Source organism: Ammospiza nelsoni, chromosome 5, assembly GCF_027579445.1.
Source record: "Ammospiza nelsoni isolate bAmmNel1 chromosome 5, bAmmNel1.pri, whole genome shotgun sequence".
In the NCBI taxonomy this organism is placed as follows: domain Eukaryota; kingdom Metazoa; phylum Chordata; class Aves; order Passeriformes; family Passerellidae; genus Ammospiza; species Ammospiza nelsoni.
The window spans coordinates 10,369,866-10,387,490 of NC_080637.1; the positions used below are offsets into that span (position 1 = coordinate 10,369,866).

At 35.5% G+C, this 17,625-nt stretch overlaps 1 protein-coding gene across 2 annotated transcripts in view; it reads left to right on the forward strand.

Annotated features, from left to right (window-relative positions):
- Positions 1–17,625, forward strand: part of CACNA2D1 (calcium voltage-gated channel auxiliary subunit alpha2delta 1) — a 365,213-nt gene that overhangs the window by 163,234 nt on the left and 184,354 nt on the right. For both annotated transcript variants that reach the window (XM_059471496.1, XM_059471497.1), the window contains exon 4: positions 8,786–8,845. In XM_059471496.1, the coding sequence (XP_059327479.1) occupies positions 8,786–8,845 (60 nt within the window). The remainder of the gene's footprint in view (positions 1–8,785; positions 8,846–17,625) is intronic.

Below are 17,625 nucleotides of genomic sequence, written 5' to 3' on the forward strand. Positions count from 1 at the left end.
AACTGCGTCAAGTTAATTTAAGTCAGAGGAAAATTACCCTTATTACATTTTAGAACACTTTTTTTTTAATGAGTTAATTTTGATATTTAAAAAAACCCACATTTGTATAGTTATGATTTCTCCTTGAGCTGATAGGAAGTTTGTGAAAAAAAAACAGGCTAACAAGTCATGTCTACTCAATATCCATGTCATTTTCTAATCATGCCTGTGAAGTTACTAGCTCAGCTGTGTAAAAGAGTTTCCCAAGGCAGGCAGTGAGCTGGAGCTGGTGGTGTTATGCAATTTGAGATTTGTTGGAGCAGTTGGCATTTCGGTCTAATGGTTTCAGTGTGTGTCCTTCACTTTGAGCCTGTTTAAAAATATAACACTAATGTGCCTTACATTTAAGCCATATGAATTATTAGAGTGAAAATGTAATAATCTCTAAGGGGTTTAAGCCTCTGCAAATGAGAAGGATGAATGATGTCCTAAGAGAAGTGGTCTTCTGCTATTTTTATACACCACTCTAGTGAAATTTCACTGCTAGATGTCAAGATGCATTTGACAGGCTATCTTACTCTTCTAATAGTTTTTCTTCATGCCTTTATCTACAGTTGTCTCTATCGTGCTCCCTTGTCTACTGAAACATTTCTGGCAGTATCAAGCTGTCATAACATTTCCCAGCTTCTCAAATCTCCTGATTGCACACATCCTAGAAATATACTCTGGCTTGGAAACTGAACTTCCTTCCTCTTTCCCTCTCCCTGTAAATGTGGAAATTCTGCTTCTCTACCTTCTGATGTGAATCTGCTACTCTCCTTTTTGCTGCTTAATAATAGTTGAATATAATAAATTTGTACACCCCTACTGCATCATATTAAGTGTGTCAGGTATTTCACACAAATAATATTTCATGCCTCATGGGCAGGACTCAGTGCATCAGTTAGAGAAAACAATTTTATGCTCCCTACATTCTTCATTGTGCCTCTATTTGATCTGTTCTCTGGGACTCAGATGCTCCTCCAGCAGTGCCTTGGGACCTGTGGTTCATTTTTCCCTTTGACTGCTCATGTAAGCTTTCTTTTCATCATGTACCAATGGTCTTGCTAGTTCTAGTAAGGATTATGGACATTACATACAAAGCTGAGGTGACACCAGTGACTTTTCTCACAGCTACAAACTGGTACTTGACATCATCCCCTGCAACTTCTGCAGGCTGCGCACTCACCTAAGTGCCTATCAAGCTAAACCACTTTTCCAGAAGTTTAAATGTATAGGGTTTAGCTTATTTATTTATTTATTTATTTATTTATTTATTTATTTGTTATTTAGTTAATTTTTCTCCAAGGATGACTTTTAGTATTGTATATAGCTCCAGCACTTCTGTGGTTTGTTTTCAGGACGGAAACAAAAAGTGACAATATCTGTACATTTGACTACTTCTGAAGGATTTGAGATTCTTCCTAAAACTTAACTGAAAATCCTAATATATTATATTTTAAAGACTCTTTCAGCTCTCTTTTAGGCCTTGAAGTACTGCCACTATGCCACTTTTCTTCAATTTGCTAGGAACAAATATAAGTGAAGACCTATTTCTAGTTCATGCTTTTGAGAAGGGCTGCTTTTATGTAATGGAGAAGTGTCACTGTGACAAATATTCTTTGGGCTTTGTCCTTTCTTACTTTCCTTATATGACACTTTTGTCAGTGACAGGTGATTGCACATTTCACTTTAGTCATCAAAAGCACGTGTGGGATGCATTTATTTAGGGCATCCCAATTTCAGTTTTTCCTGTTGAAATAAATGTGATTAGTTATGTCAGAAAGTGTTAACTTTACCTACAATATGGTAATCTCAAGTACTCTAGTTCAGATTTTATTTCCCATTGATTTCTGATCTTATTTTGACCAGTGGCTTCATTTGCTTAGGAACAAGACCATGAGTAAAAGTTCTATGTAGAGAATTAGCCTTATTTTTTCTTCTTTTATTTATGTAAACAAGAGGAATAAAGGTTGTCTTGAATGAAAAATAATGATTTTCATTATAACAATTAGCAAATACTGAAAACCTTTAAAGCTCTGTCTTCTAAATACATGGAATGGGAAGATTTTTTTTTTCCATTAAGTTACTTTGTAACCAACATGACAGCCTTTCTTTGTATATAAGGTAATCCTGTTAGAAAAACTGACTAAGAAGGTCTGAAATAGAATTATTTTTCATATGAATAAAGCAGAAATTTCTTGAAATGCATTAGAAAAGCAGACAAACTGTGGGAAATACTTTTCTGCTTACTTTTTAATTAAAGTTGAGCTTTGTAATCTACAGCTGAATTAGAAAAAAATAAATGTAGCATTTTAGGTTGCTGCTAATTGTTTATAAAGTAGAAGACCAGGATTGAATTGTTACTTTGAACAGTTTTCCAGAGTTGTAACATTATCTTTAACATTAGCTTTTCAAAAAAATTTACTAATTCCCAATCGTCTTAAAATACATAGACATTTAGGCCAGTAATTTTATATGAAGACTGCTTTTTGTAAGTATTACAATGTCAGCAGACCCCTGGTATACCCTTTTCCCATATGGATATGACTCAAATGTTCCCAGAGAGCAGCTGAGGCATACAACATACATTTTCTGTATAGAATATAGGAGACCTTTTATAAACACAGTAATTCTGTGACCTTATATGCTTCAGAGATCCTCATTAACAGAGCACAGCTCACATTACCATCATGTGTCACAGCAGATGTCAGAGTAAAGAGAAGCTGTGACTTTGCAGTGTAAATACCTCAAATGTAACCAAGCTGCAGATCAGCAAAAAAGAAAAAAAAAAAAACAAACCAAAAAATCCAAACAAACAAAAAAATCACACAAAGAAAAAACAACCCAAAAAACTATATTTGGTAACTATATTAAAAAAATATTCTCAAGAAGATGTTTAAAGTTCTAGTTACCCTTCTGCTGAAGATTATGGCCTTTATATAATGGAATACAGCAAAGCTTAGGGAAAAAAGTCCTTATTTGACATAGGGAAATATGAATTATCATGGGAAATTTTGTGCTTCAGTGTTAGTGATCACAATATTTTTAAAAGCAAGTGAATTTACTTGAAAGAAGAAACATTTAAACTCATGGTTACAATTCAAATCACAATAATTGAGCATGTCTTTGGTTCAATCTAAGACACTGTTTTATGGTTGGGACTGTCCTACCCAAACTGACATGCCTCAGCATCATCAAATCTAGAGAGCCTTTGTCGTGATAACTATTATCAGTGCCCACTTGTTAGAAAGATCATATAGGAAATATCTTTATAAGTGACATGTAAAAGGGTAGTAAGCCCCTATTAACTCCTTCTGTGTCCCTCTGGAAGTATGGAAATAAGACAAAAGAAAAAAAATCCAGATGTGTTTATGTGAGGGTTATGGTCTTGCCATCTTTAGTACATCTATGCTCACTTTTGGGTTATTGACTTTCCAGTTTACAGTTGTTTGCTGAGCTCAAACTCTCTGTTATAACCTGGGTGGTCTTTTTATAGAGTTGGGTACAATTATTCAATAGGGTGACTCATGGTATTTGGATAATTCATTACCAAGAATTCCTACGAAAATATAACATAAGCTACGCACTTAAAGAAAACAGAATCAAGCTAGAAGAAAATAGTTCTAATTTGTTTTAATATAGAATGTAACAGCTTACTGAGCTGAGAATGTAATCTTTTGGACTTTGTCAGTCTGTATTAAACCTGTAGTGAAATAACAGTATCAGTCTTGCATTGACACTTTAGACAACAATACATGAGTCTTACAAAATCTCTTCTTCATCTTGTAATTCATGTCCAATTCATAATCAACTATGGAAGAAAAATATTTGTGTTTCAGACACATATATGAAAACTGTGTATTACACCACTTTTACACATAGTTCTTGTGGCTTTTGTGCCCTTCATCCAAGAACAGGTTTGAGTATTTGGATAATATTCTACAATCCAGGCTCAAAGGTCATTCTGTATTCTATGTTGTTCTTTATAAGCTTGATATTGACATGTTTTTCCATGGTACTTATTTTCTTAAAATAACCGATAAACCCTTAGATTTTGTGTTTTAAAAAGTTTGTGAGGTTACTGATATCTATTAACTCTCAAGATTACACATTTTATAATAGCTTAATACATCAGGAACTAGTTGAATATTATTTTCAAATAAAACACTTAAAGGAGAATGGGAAGCACAAAAGAAAATTATTTCATTGTACTGAATATAAATTTAATTGGGCCGTTTGCTGACAGAATCTTGTGCTGGCAAGGAGGAGATAAAAATATGACATAAATGTAAGAAAAATGAAAGCTGGAAGATGAATAGGCCGGCTAGGGAGTTGATCTTTACAGATCAGATAAAGATTCTTGCTGTCTGTACTGCATCAAAGGCTGCCTTTCAGAGATAGTAACGTGAACTTGGAAACTGGGGACAAGACCTTTGGAAATAGAGGGTTTTGAGATTGTTAAGCAGCTGGGTTTTGGATCTCTTTTAGTTGTTTTCCTTTTCTATTATTTGTGTGTGTGTTTGTATGTGTATAATCTTTTATAATCCCTTTAAAAGTTAAAGAAAGATTCAGAGGCTGGTGGAGTGATTTAGCACTTGCACCTTATCTAGCTTTTCAATAGCTGTTTTCCTTTGAAGATCACCTTTCTCTTTGAAACATATAAGGAAATCTAGTGGCAGGTGCCTCTTGACTCCTTTTAAAGTTTGATTAAAAATACTTATTTGTGAGCAGTGACTGATTTATAAAGGATATTTTTAAAATTTTTTTATTAATGAGCTAAGTATTCTGGAAATTCCTGAAAATAATGAGCTCTGCACCCTGCTAAGGAAAAAAAAAAAAAAAAAGGGGGAGAAATTTGTTATCATTAATAATTTGAAAAAATTTGAAAAATAATGAAAAAAAATACGTAGAAGTAATTGTTTAATCTAGGAAAATTTAGTAAACAAATTGCATGTTTAATCAAAGTGTTTCCAAGCACCTTAAATTTGGCATCATCTACTGTGTCAATCACACTGGCTAAATCTGGCAGCAGCCCCTCTGATCCCTCACTTAAAAAGCACCATCACACAGCTGTCAGGCATCCTCCAAAGGACATGAAGAGATGCTACAGCATTCTGTTAGCCTTTGCAGCCCTCTCTCCCTGGTCATGGTTCCACAATTTATTTACTAATTCAGAGTAAATCTGTGCTCTCCAGCAGACTGCACGAAGTGCGGTTCTTTAAATATCATGAAGTAAGCCAGAACACTCCTGTTACATGTTAGTTTTGTTTCTTTTTTTCATTTTTAGTTTTCTTCTTCTTTTCCTACTCTGTATCCAAAATATGCTGTTTGTTCAAGGCATGAAAACATCTCTCAGCTTTCATCTATACAACAAGCAATACAGAGAGCATGGAGGAAAAAATTATTAAAAACTAATATACAAGAATATTGTTTAAGCCCATTTCTTCTTATTTTTTTACACATAAAAATTAATATCTCAGGATTTTAGTATTTGCTGGAGAAACCTGCAGGGAGCTGCAGTGGGTCATGGTGTTAAAGAAGCTGTTGCCTTATTAAACCCTCATTGTAATGAGAGGAAAATGGGAAGCTCCAGGTGCCAGCCAGCTGTTGTGCAGCTTCTCTGTCAGCATTCCCCAGAGACTGCTCCATCAACACAGGGAAGGCCAGACCTGGCATTTGCATACCTCAAAAGGAAGCAGAAATCTCATGGTTTCTTTGAGATGAAAAATTAGTCTCCTTGTGTCACAGTAAAAGGCACAAGTAACTTGAGTTTGCTTAACTGCCTGGCTATTTTTGGCCAAGGAGTGTTGACACAGGGTAATATGAGGTACATCCTAAATATACACTCCAGCTAAAGTATTGGATATATTGCAGATAATTTTTTTTTTAATTGATCAAATAACTGGAACATCAACAAAAAAAATACTGATTTTGGACAGTAGAGCAAAAGGTTACTTAGGTAAAAAGTGATGAAGAAATCAAAAAGGTATCTCAACCCGTTGCTGGAACCTGTATGCATGGTCCTGTCTTGTTGTCGTGTGTACTTTCATTATGGTATCAGGTTTGGGGTTCTAGGGGACAAGGAACAACTGTTTTCTCATTGGTTATTACTATTTCTTAAACAGTTTTCTTGCACTTTCATATGAGCTTGATCACCATTAACAAAGCTCTGTACACATGCCCTGAATGCCAGCCTCTCATTTTGGAGGCTATTTTAAGATATAAAGCATTGTAGCTGTTGCATGTACTGTTACTTTAGAAGGTTGCTTAGGATGGGTTCTAGCTGAAGCCTGACTGCAAAATTCCAAAGGAGAATAAGATTAGAATTTTGTGAGGGATATTCTTTTTTCCCCTTCATTTGAGACAAAAGAAAGCAACCCAAACCAACTTTTTTATTATTATTAATTTGCTTTAAGCGTTTTCACTTCATAGTGCAGATTAGCTAAGAAATCTACCATTTGAACTGAGGAACTTCAAGCATGTCCTCAGTTCTTTCCATGGAAAATTCTTAGTGGTGTTAATGATGAGTGTATATTTCTCTCCATAATCCATCTATCATTTTGTGCATTTGGGTTCTGCTGTCTTTTGTGGTTCTCAGAGTTCCTTAAGGCAATGGAGCAGAGTGTGAAGGAAATCTGAGGACAGTGTTAACTGCAGGTATTTACACATGTAGCAAGTGTTATATCTTGCTTTGCTACAATCTGGTGAAATATGACTTAATCATCTTGAATTTATCAAAGGATATGCAAATTTAGATATTGAATGGGCTAGATTAAGTGAATAAATTGGATGGACAAAGTTGTTCTAGTGTATTACCAAAACGTGAAATGCTGTAGATGTTTGTCCAGTGCAGTCAAGAGAGAGTTTGACTGTGTTTTTTTCCAATATAATGTAAGAAATGATATCATAGTTTTCCTTTGGTTAATGTGGTACTTGGTTACTGTGGATGCACCTCCAGTGAGCAGTGCCTGTAAGATGCTGGTAGCTTTCTGTTAGATAGGGATCATTTGAACTGACAATAAAACAACTGAGTGGGGACACATTTTGTGGCAGTAGAGGACATAGTTGACATTTTTTCTGGTTTTAAAGAATTATTCCAAACCTTAAAGTAAGGAAAAGATCCTAAGTTCTGACTTTTGAAATGTGCCAATCATCCTGGTAGCTGTAGAGCAGGAAGGGTTGCTCTCAGGGGATAAGGCAGCACAGGCAGTGGCACGGTCTGAGGTGAGGTTCTGACAGATCCATGTCTGGAACTCCAGCTTGCCTGGATTTCTGGCCATATTCCTTTTGCTGTTGGCAAGAACTGACAAGGTGACTCAACTGAAAATGTGAACCAGACACCAGTTCATCTTGTGTAAGGATTGGTCTGAATGTTAAAAGGGTGTCACCCTGTTCTTTTAAGATTTTCTAAGCCTTCTGATGTTGACATTCTTGTAGTGAACTTTCTCACACCCTTTCTGTAAATAACTCATTGTTTTGCATTCCTTTGTGGTGGAAGAGAAATTTGATGGACTGTTAGTTTGTCCAGTGTCATTGGAGAGGTGGCACTGTCACCCTCCAATCCACTGTCACTCTCAGAAAACTCTAAATGTTGGAGTCAGAGAATAAACTTCCCTTTTTCTACACCTTGAGAACAGCGGTGTGAGCTTGTGTTCTTTCGTGTCCTATAGGGACAAAAGGGTCATCAGATTTATTGTTACAGAGTAAGCATTTTCATCCCTACTTATCTGGTGGACATAGTGAGGCTGTGTCTCCTAGAAAGGGACCATAACTCCTAAAAACAGTTGCTAAAATTTTTATTGGGCTGTAAAATAATTTATGTCTAAAAGTAAGTCACTCACCAATTAGGACATGGCTGAGTCCACATGAACTGCATTCACATCAGGTGGCTGCTTCTTCAGGGTGAGCTGGCTTGCTTTAGGGATGGGTGCATCTGTGGGATGGGGGATCAGTGTGCAGCTTTGCTGGACAACATGCATTACCTTGGCAAATTCTGTTTGCAAAATTGTAGTGAAGTCCTAAGAATTGTGTCCAAACAGGTTTTTTTCAGACTTATGAGGAGGAACACATGGTCCAATCTAATGGATGTATCTGTACAAGAGATTGATTTGAAAGAGCAAATTCCAGTGCTTTTCTTTCTGTGGGGCTAAGTGAGAAGACTGGATTTATTCAAAGTATTAAATTGGGTGAATTCCTTCTAGGAACATGCTTGTTACTCTCCAGCTGCTAATTCAATCCATGAGATCAGACTCCAGCCAGTCCCAAATTATTGACTTTTTATGTATCCCTAGTAATCACAGGGTTGTCAGGAGTTTCTATAATTGAAGCTAAATGATATAACAGAGAAATAAATGTCCATAACATGGTGTTTTATTATTTTAATATGTACTTGTCATTAGATAATAGATTCAATTAATGCACATAAGACAAGATAGTGTGTGTAAAGAGAGAGTATTTTCAGCAGGATGTTGATGGATTTTGAACTTAACTAGAACTTTTTAAATTATATTGGAGTGAGGGTTAAATTTTCAAATGCGTTATGGTACTTAAATATAAAATAATACAGAAAATAGTATTTTTATATGACATGGCTCACCTTTACTCAAATGCATATAATTTTCAAGCAAATGAAAAAAAGCATAGATATAGAATTTTTAGAGAGAAAATATGCATAGGAAAAAAGTAAAAGAGAAAGATTTTTTTTTTTTTTTGTGTAAAGAATCAATAAAGACTAAAATTTATGTTCTCTCTCTTTGTTCTTCAGCGCCTTGCTAAAGAAGCAGAGAAGTACCAAGCATCACATCAGTGGAGGGATGAGTTTGGGGTAAGCTTCAGTTTTTCTCCTTTTAACCTTCTTCGATTTTTCCTCTTTGAAATGTTAACTGTAGTCTTACAAATATGTTGTTTATGTATCTACTACAGAAAGGGTTATTGACTATGAAGAGACAGTTATTTAATTCAGTAAACAGAGTCTCAGTCAGGGTGCCTAGAGAATAAAATGAACTTTTCCCTTCAGAAGCTCATAGGGAGCTTCACAGCCCAGAGATGTAGCTCTGAGTTGTACACAAGACATCTGTTTGCTTTGACAGACAAGGAATGATTACAGAGAAGACATTTGAGTGATGGTTGCTATCAGTTAAAAGTGTGCTTATTCCAAACACCGAAACAGAATCATTGAAAAGATTTTTACAAATTGTCTTTTTCTTGTGTAAAGAGAAAAAAACCCCAAACAAACCAAAAAAAAAAAAAAAAAAAAAAAAAAACCCAAGCAAGAAAAGCTTAATACAGAAGGATTTGGTTTTCTGCATGACTTGGGAGTCAAAGACATTTCTATAGAATATCTTTCCGTATTTTAATAACTGCATATCTTTTTTCTATATTCTAGTACTGCTGAAAGAGGCCCAACCTGGTCAAACATTAAATTATCTTCTTTAATCATTTCAGGCTTTACTGAAAAAATAAGTGGCATGATTTCAAAATGTACCTTGATGTTTTTATTACCAATTTGGCTAAATTAATATTTTGCTGCATGATTCTAAGCCTCTTAATTTTAGGCTATAGTTCCTGGCTAAGTGTCAAAATTATTTATTATGCCTTTATTCCATGTTCTTTCAGAAATAAAAGCAGATGGTGCTTTTACATGATGCTGCTGCAAACCCTGACTGTGTTTGCACATCCATGAGAATCATTTAGCACACAGTTAAATGCACAGTGGTTTTCTAACAATGTTGTTGTGGTTTTTCCCCAGCTGACAAGTAAGCACTGCACAGGCACCTGCTCACTCCCAGTCAGGATACAGGGGAGACAATTGCAAGAGTTAAAATGAGAAAACTCATGGTTGATATAAAAACAGTTTCATAATTAAAGCAAAGGTTGCATGGAGTAGCAAAGCAAAACGAGGAATTCCTTCAGCACTTCCCATGGGCAGGAAGGTGTTCATCCATCCCCAGGAAAATGGGGCTCCTTTGCCCTTAATGGTGACTTGTGAAGGCAAACACCATCCCTCCAAAATTCTACCCCTTTCCTTCTCCTTCCTGCATGTTATACACTGAGCAGGGTGCTGTATGGCACGGGATATCCCTGGGTCAGCTGGGGACAGATGTGCACCCCCAGCCTCCTCCCTGGTGGGGCACTGTGAAAAACAGAAAAGGCCTCAGCTGCACAAGAACACTCCTCAGCAATAAAAATAAATAAATTAGAAAAAACACACCAGAATTATCAACACTTTTCTCAGGACAAATCCAAAATATAGCCCATGTTAGCTACTATGAAGAAAATTAGTTCTAACCCAGTGAAAACCTGCAGAAATGTTCACTCTGATCCAGTGTTACTCAGGCACTTGAAGATCTGAAAACAGACAAAAAAGCTGGTGAGGTCAGGCCATGTAATTCAGAGAGGAGTGACTGATTTGAGGAGTGCAGAGAGTCTGGACACAGCCTGGATGTTTTTAGCTGTGCTCTCTGCACAGGCACAGCCTCCGACACGCAGCAAAACACACAATGCATATTCCATGGAGGTGCTGGAACGAGAATGCTGCAGCGACCTTTTCTGCTGATCTGTGTCTCTTGTGACTGGAAAACAAAACCTGCAGGCTTGATGGACTCAGTGCAGAGCTGTGTGAATACAGTCAGGATCTCATTCTAATCATTTTGCTTCTCTGCTATGTTGTGGCATCATGTCAACACCGCCTCAGCTTTTGTTTTTCTTTGTATCCTTTTTTTCACAGTACAAGTCAGTCATAGAAAAGAGGCTTCAGGTTTCACCTGAGTTCATTTCCAAGGAGACATCTCAAAATATTTTGGAAATGTGATTTTATATTGATGTTGTAGTTCAGGGAAAGGCTATGGTCAGCATTGAAAAAAAAATGCAGTTGGATTTATAATAAAGTAACTGCAAGCTGATATTGTACTTCACTGTTTTGAATTTGGATCAGAACAGTGTGCACCATATAATAACCTTGACATTAGGTTATGCAATTAAATTTCAAATAAATGTATTAAGCCTCTTATAATTTAATTTGTTCCATTTTTGCCAGAAGTAATCTTTCTTCTCTTCTGGACTACTTTTTAGAAAATGCCTGCTTGAATTAGTTTGCACACAGATCTTTATGATAAACTTAATTTTCACTGGAAGAATCATTCTCCTAATGGCTCTGATGGAAAATAGAAGATAGGCTGTCCAACTTTCTGCAGTTAAAGGTTCTTAAAGCTCTTCTGATAGCATTATGAATGGTCTATATGAGGCTGAGTGAGGTTCATTTCTCATCCAGGATTTGGGTTTGGGTGATGAAAGCCCTTCCAGCAGCATTGCACATGAGTCACAGTAGAATGAAACTCATGGGACAAGCTATTTCTGCTTCTAATGAGCTTGTGATCAGCAATGTCCTTGACAGTCAGATTGCAGACGAATAAAAGCCTATGGAGTTTTCAGGAGAAAATATCCCAAGCATTCCTCCTGGGGCAGTGTATATGGGCTGCCTTGAGTGGAACATATGCAAAAAAGGAAGGGCAGAGAAGGCTGACTGTGAGACCAAGGTCTGCGCAGAGCTACAAGGGATGTGTCAATCAAATACACCAGGGTGCCTGTTCTAACACCTTACTCTAAATATGAGTGGGTTGTGAACAGTTCACAGCAAAAGAAACGTGCAAGCATTAATTTCATTTTCAGATTAATGTCACCATATAATAAAAATTCAGCATTTTAGATACGGTCTTTTGAAATAAGCTACTACAAGGAAAAAAAAAACATATTTATTCCCAGAGATATTTTGGAAATCGAAAATGAGTTAAGAGCATCCATCTTACATATTTACCATTAGTTCTAACTAAGTGACAAGAAAAAATATAATTTTGGATATGGGCATTTTTCACTGATAATTAAATAGACAAATACTTTTGGAAATGACTAATTAATTTACTAAATGTACAAAATTATTCAAAGTAACATTAATAATATTAACTAAGAATATCAAATATCTTCTTAGTAAAAAAGGGAAAAAAAGAAATATTGGATTGTAAAGTGTTATTTCTTGATGAAGCACAAAGTTATTTAAAACAGTTGAACTGCAGTTTACTTGTATGGCCCAAAAATAATACTTACCTGTTAGAAAACTATTAGGTTTTAAGAGAATATTTGTGAAGTTTATGAAGGCAAATCAAAAATGCCTAGCTTCAGGCAAATGGAGAAATCCCATTCTCTATTTCCCACTGCATTGGTACTGCCCAATTCCCCAGCTGCCTGTACAGCTGGAGGAATTAAGCCTGAATATTTTAGATTAAAGCAGTTACAACTCAGAGGTACAAACCAATAAATCTAAATGAAACAGCCTTGTCAGTTTGAAATGTCTTGTACACTACAGATTGAAAGGGGGATGCTTTTGACAGTTGTGATTGTCCAATTATTTTTCTGAGATAGAGACTCATGAAAAAAATATATGCAAGCTGAAAGAATGAAAGGAAGAATTCTGTGTGAAGTAATTGCTGTTATTCCCCAAATGAATCTTCTACAATTACATTTGATACCACACTGGATTGCCTTGCAATGGTTGGTTAACTAAAGCAATTTTGTTTCCAGTTGGGTTGCTGGATTAATTGTACTTACACATGTAAAAACATAAGGGACATCTCATTGGTATTTTAAAAGGGGAGTCTGTATGCATGTCCTATTAACATCCACTTATTTATACGGAGACTGAAACTCAAACTTTTAAGACTTATTTATCATATGAAAATGCCACATGAAAAATTCTTTCAATATGCTTTATCTTTTAACCAGTAGTGTAATTTTATTTTCTTCCGTGTAAATGATGTTTTTTACCTCTTGGTAATTTTGAGACAGCATTTTCTCCGATAATAATATGTAGGCTGATGTTCATGTACCAACTGGGCTTAAAAATAATGACAAAAGGTCATGGGAATAATCCTTTGGAGTTTTTTTTTTTTTGTTTATCTTTTACTAGTAAAAATTTTGGCTGCATAAAACTCAATGAAAAGTCGCTCAGTAAAGAAACAAAAGATGCAAAGGATAACTAAGATAAAACAGGTTTCCTATCACCAGAGTTGATCCAAGAGGTGACCTACCAGAGCAGAGCAGTAGTAGGTGTCTCTGTCGTATCTTGCAGTTTGAAGATTTTCAGGACTGTCTGTAGTTTATTGTGGATGCTACAACAATGCTAAAACACTGTATCCTAAAAGCCTCAGCTGGAAAACAAACAAAACATGAAACTTTCAGCTTTGGCATGCTTTCATTATAAAGAAGCAGTTTACTAAACATGTTTTGCCTCTTGAAAGAAGAAAAACTCTGTGAAGAAAACAAGCTAGAATCCTTTTTCTCTCATCTCCTCAGAGATATGATTCAGTTCTCTCATGGTTTGTACCTCTGATAATTCTTTTTTGTGCAAAGAGCATCTGTGAGAAATGCAGCTGAGGTTTGGCACCAGAGCTGCAGTGCAGGGAACCAGGTGTGGGATCCTTTCCTCGTAAGTCATGGATACTTTATAATTTTGTGAAAGTTATAATACTAAATTACACTTTATAATTTTTTGAAAGTTATAACAAGAAACACAGGCAAAGTATCAAACCTGTCAGTGTCTTCACACAGAGCTTTGATCCAAAACTGAGTGAAATAAATCTTCCTTTAATTTTGATTCATTTTGGATAATGCCTCACATTTCAAAAGCCTCTGTGATTTGAAAAAAAAACCCATCCAAATGATCAATTAAAACTGACAGGTTCTAGGGAGGGCAATATTTTATTCTCTGTAGGGCTGTATGCCACCCCTTCTGGGACCTGTAGCCTTCATTTGTGTATAATTTAAATTAAATGTGCCCTATCTCACTGAAAGGAATTAAGTACCATTTTTCTTCCAGTGATTGCACTTGGATATTTTTCTACCCAGGGCATGAATTTCTGTGTGTGTACTCTGAGAGTAATAAGAAGGTGAGGTAAAGAGGAAATAAGGATAAATACTGTTTACTGAAATTGGGTGGGTTTAAGGGTTGTTCTGGTGTTTAGCTGATGTTTATCAAATCTCTCACACCTTTTGGAGTCATGGAAATTCACTGCGAATGTTCCAGGAACAAACATATCTGCAGTTCTCTATAATATTTGTCAAAGTGAGACAGGAGAATGATAGTTACAGCCTTTGGAACACACTGATTTCACCTTCCCAGGATCTCCATCATTAGTTAGGAGAATTTCATCGAATTTCATCTAAGTGCAGAAATCCACTTTGAACATGTCCGTGCTGAAGCCTCTTTGGAGATGTGGCATAAGCCTCACCATATAAGTGCAGAATTTGTCTGGCATTCCCTCCTGGGAACAAGATCCTTCTGTTTGCCTGTCTGTCCCCAACATCCTCCCACTAATGCTTGAATTCTCATTTCAAAAAGTCTCAGTGTGCCTTCTGGTTTACAAATATCTAGCAGGTAGTAGTTAGATAAAAGAAAAACATCTTAATGGAAATTAAAAAAAAAAAATCTAAGTCATTAGAAATCTTTTTAAGAGTAGAGTTACTTGCTACCTTGCCTGGATTTTTATAACTTCCTACAGTCTCTCAGATGAGTCTTTCACTCTAGAAATCATTGATTTACCTCTCAAATGTGGGCTGCCATAGGCCAGCTCTTCCATGCTTCTGTTCCATTGTATATCTGATACAATCCTGTATGAGAATTGCACCAGTGGGTGTTAGTGTGATTGATTAATCATACTGGAATCCTTGATTTCTTTTTTCTTTTTCACACTTTAAGAATTTTAACTGATTAGAGAGTTGATGAGGTAGCAGCATAATCAGAATTAAGATTATATATAAGCAGGGATATAAAATGTGTAGCTATAGAGCAGCTGGTGTTTGGTCTTTAGATACTGGTTATTTACCACCTCTTACTACGCTTACCTTCCTTAAAGGAGTGTAACTTTTTAATATAAATCATTGCACGGATCTCATCTGTGCAGTGAAGTGCTTCACTGGTTGGAAACTTGCCAAAAAAGCTTTTAGAGTAGAGCAAAGAAACACCTTCAATCACTGTTGAGGGCTTTCAAGCATTCCATTTTATCTGAAAAATCAAATATGTTAAAAACATCTAATACACTTTTCTTACTTAATGACCAGGAAACTCATTTAAAAAATGTGCAGCTTCTGAAAGAGGTGGAGGGAAGGATCTAGGTAAGAAGAAAAGAAAGAAAGGTGTGATTTTTATTATTAAGCTGCCATACATATGCATTATCACCTTCATTTTGGATGAAGCTTTAATATGCTTTCAGAACAAACACCTTATTAAAAGCAAGATATACTATTGTACTCAATTTATTAACATCCTGTAGGTTCTTCAGTTTAAAACTGAGAAGTACAATATGCCAAGAAAAGCTTTTGCTGGCTGCTATTGTGCACGTTTTCTAAGAGTTTATTGAATCAGATGAAGCTAACTGGTTTTTTGATGTTACCTTTCACCCTCACATTCGGGGATAAGTAATTCATAGCACTGTTTCAATGCCTTTGGTGAATAAGTAAAATCAATTAGAAATGGACTTCAAGGCTGCTGTTTAGTTTGTCTGCAAGCTTTTTTTGTCAAATATTTTAATTTCAAAACTAACAATATATTTTTTCTATGCTTTGTCCTTGCCAGTATAACTAGGATATGACAAGTTTCCTCACTTTCCCAGGAAAACTCATTTTTCTGTTGATTATCACATATTATTCTGACCCTTCTTACACTGAATTTAGGAAATGTGCCAATGTTTTGGAAAAAGTATTAACTAACCTAACTTTGTTGTCAATATTTACAAATTGAAATTTTTTGTTATATATACAAATTGGGAGAGGGATTTTTTGTTTTTGTTGCCTTTTTGTTTCTTATTCTTTTTTTCCTTTTTTTTAATTTAAAAATAAAAAACCCTGATTGAATATGCACAGGAAGTTAATCAATGGTGTAAGAGTCAAATATGGCTTTTCATAATGGAGTCAGACTTCCAAGTTTGAGAAATTCAGAAAATATTACACAGGTTTCAGTCTTACTTCAGAGAAGGAATTCCTTTCATAATAGCAAACCTTGGAATTTTTTGTTTGGTTTTTTTTTTAATGAAATTAAACCCAGATATTTTTAAAATATTTCCTGCCAGAAAGAGCAAATACTGTGAATATGTGTATATGGGATTCTACATGTGTTATTTCATACTAAAAATAGAACTTTTCTGAAAGTCTGAACTGAATGGGTTGTATTTTGGAGATGGAGATATTTGTGGGTTTCTTAACTCCATTTACTTTTTTTTTTTTTCAAATGACAAAACCAGTGGTGTCATGCAGGCTTGATATTTTACTTTTTTTCTTATGTCCTAGGATTCCTGTAAGATGCCAAATAAAAATTCAGCTTATCTTTGCCCAAGCTCATTACCTTTAGAGAAGGACCTAAGAGCAGAGTTGGAAAGTTTCCATATTGAAAAGTTTGCAGACCTCTACACTCCCAAGAAGCTCTGTTCCTTGAAAAGAGGCTTGTGCAGCAGATGTGAACAGAAAATGTTTGATGTCTGCACTCTTTTTGCAGTTGCAATACTGTAGAAACTTTGATAGCTATTTCATTTTACATAGACTATCAATTGCTCTGGGAGTGCAAGACAATCCTATTATTAAGAGCGGCATTTTGCTTGAGGGATTTGGGAATTCTGAGCTTTCCATCTCCTGAGTATAGTGTAATTCTCAGTAGAATTTAAACAAAAGGTGAAAGTGTCTCTTTTATGTCCTGCAAATGCTGATGTGTGATTGAAATAGTGTCAGATATTTCTTGTAGACTTGGCCACAAAGCAAGAGATGTGCATAACACAGAGCAGAGAAATTCTTCAAAATTAGCAATATCCTAACCTGTGCTAACATCATGCAAAGAAATGCTTAAAAATTCTACCTTATTTGACCAGAAATTAAGCATTTGTTAAGCATTTGCTTTGTTTTTTTTCCAGTTATTCTTGCTATGAGCACATTAGAACTCTTTAAATAAATGCACAAAGTCTAGGTCTCATTGAAGGGGCATTAGGATTTAGCAAGTCTGAAGAAGTCTGGGTCATCTGTATGTTTGTGATTGATGAGTTTATAGAACACACTACCATTCTGTTTTAATTTTCCCATTTGTTAGTCACAAATTATATTGCACTGAAATACTGTGAATTGTAGCTTTCTTGAAAATGTGAGAATAACTATAAAAATGATCAGACCAGATCCTCACATTTAAAAATGGATGAATAATCCCTGATGAATTATTAACTCAGGTAGGATTGTCTTATTCCTTTGGGCATTACCACCTCTCAGGAGGGTAACTTCAGTTTTGCATTTCTTAAGAGTTACACAGGAGTACAGTAAAACTGAGAAGGTTGGCTCAGTTGATATTTTTCTGTGCTTGCACAAAATTCTGGTGTTTTCACCTCATAAAACTTCTTGTGCTTTGTCTGTGAGATTTTTTTCCTACATAAAAGTTTAAAGAAAACTTCCAGCAAAAGTTTTCTACCAGACGAATATGCTCCATATAGGCAAGTTTTATCTAATTTCCTATGGGCATCATAGTTTAAATCACCCTTAGACTTAAAATATTCTAAATTATCATAGAAGTTTTGCCATAGTACT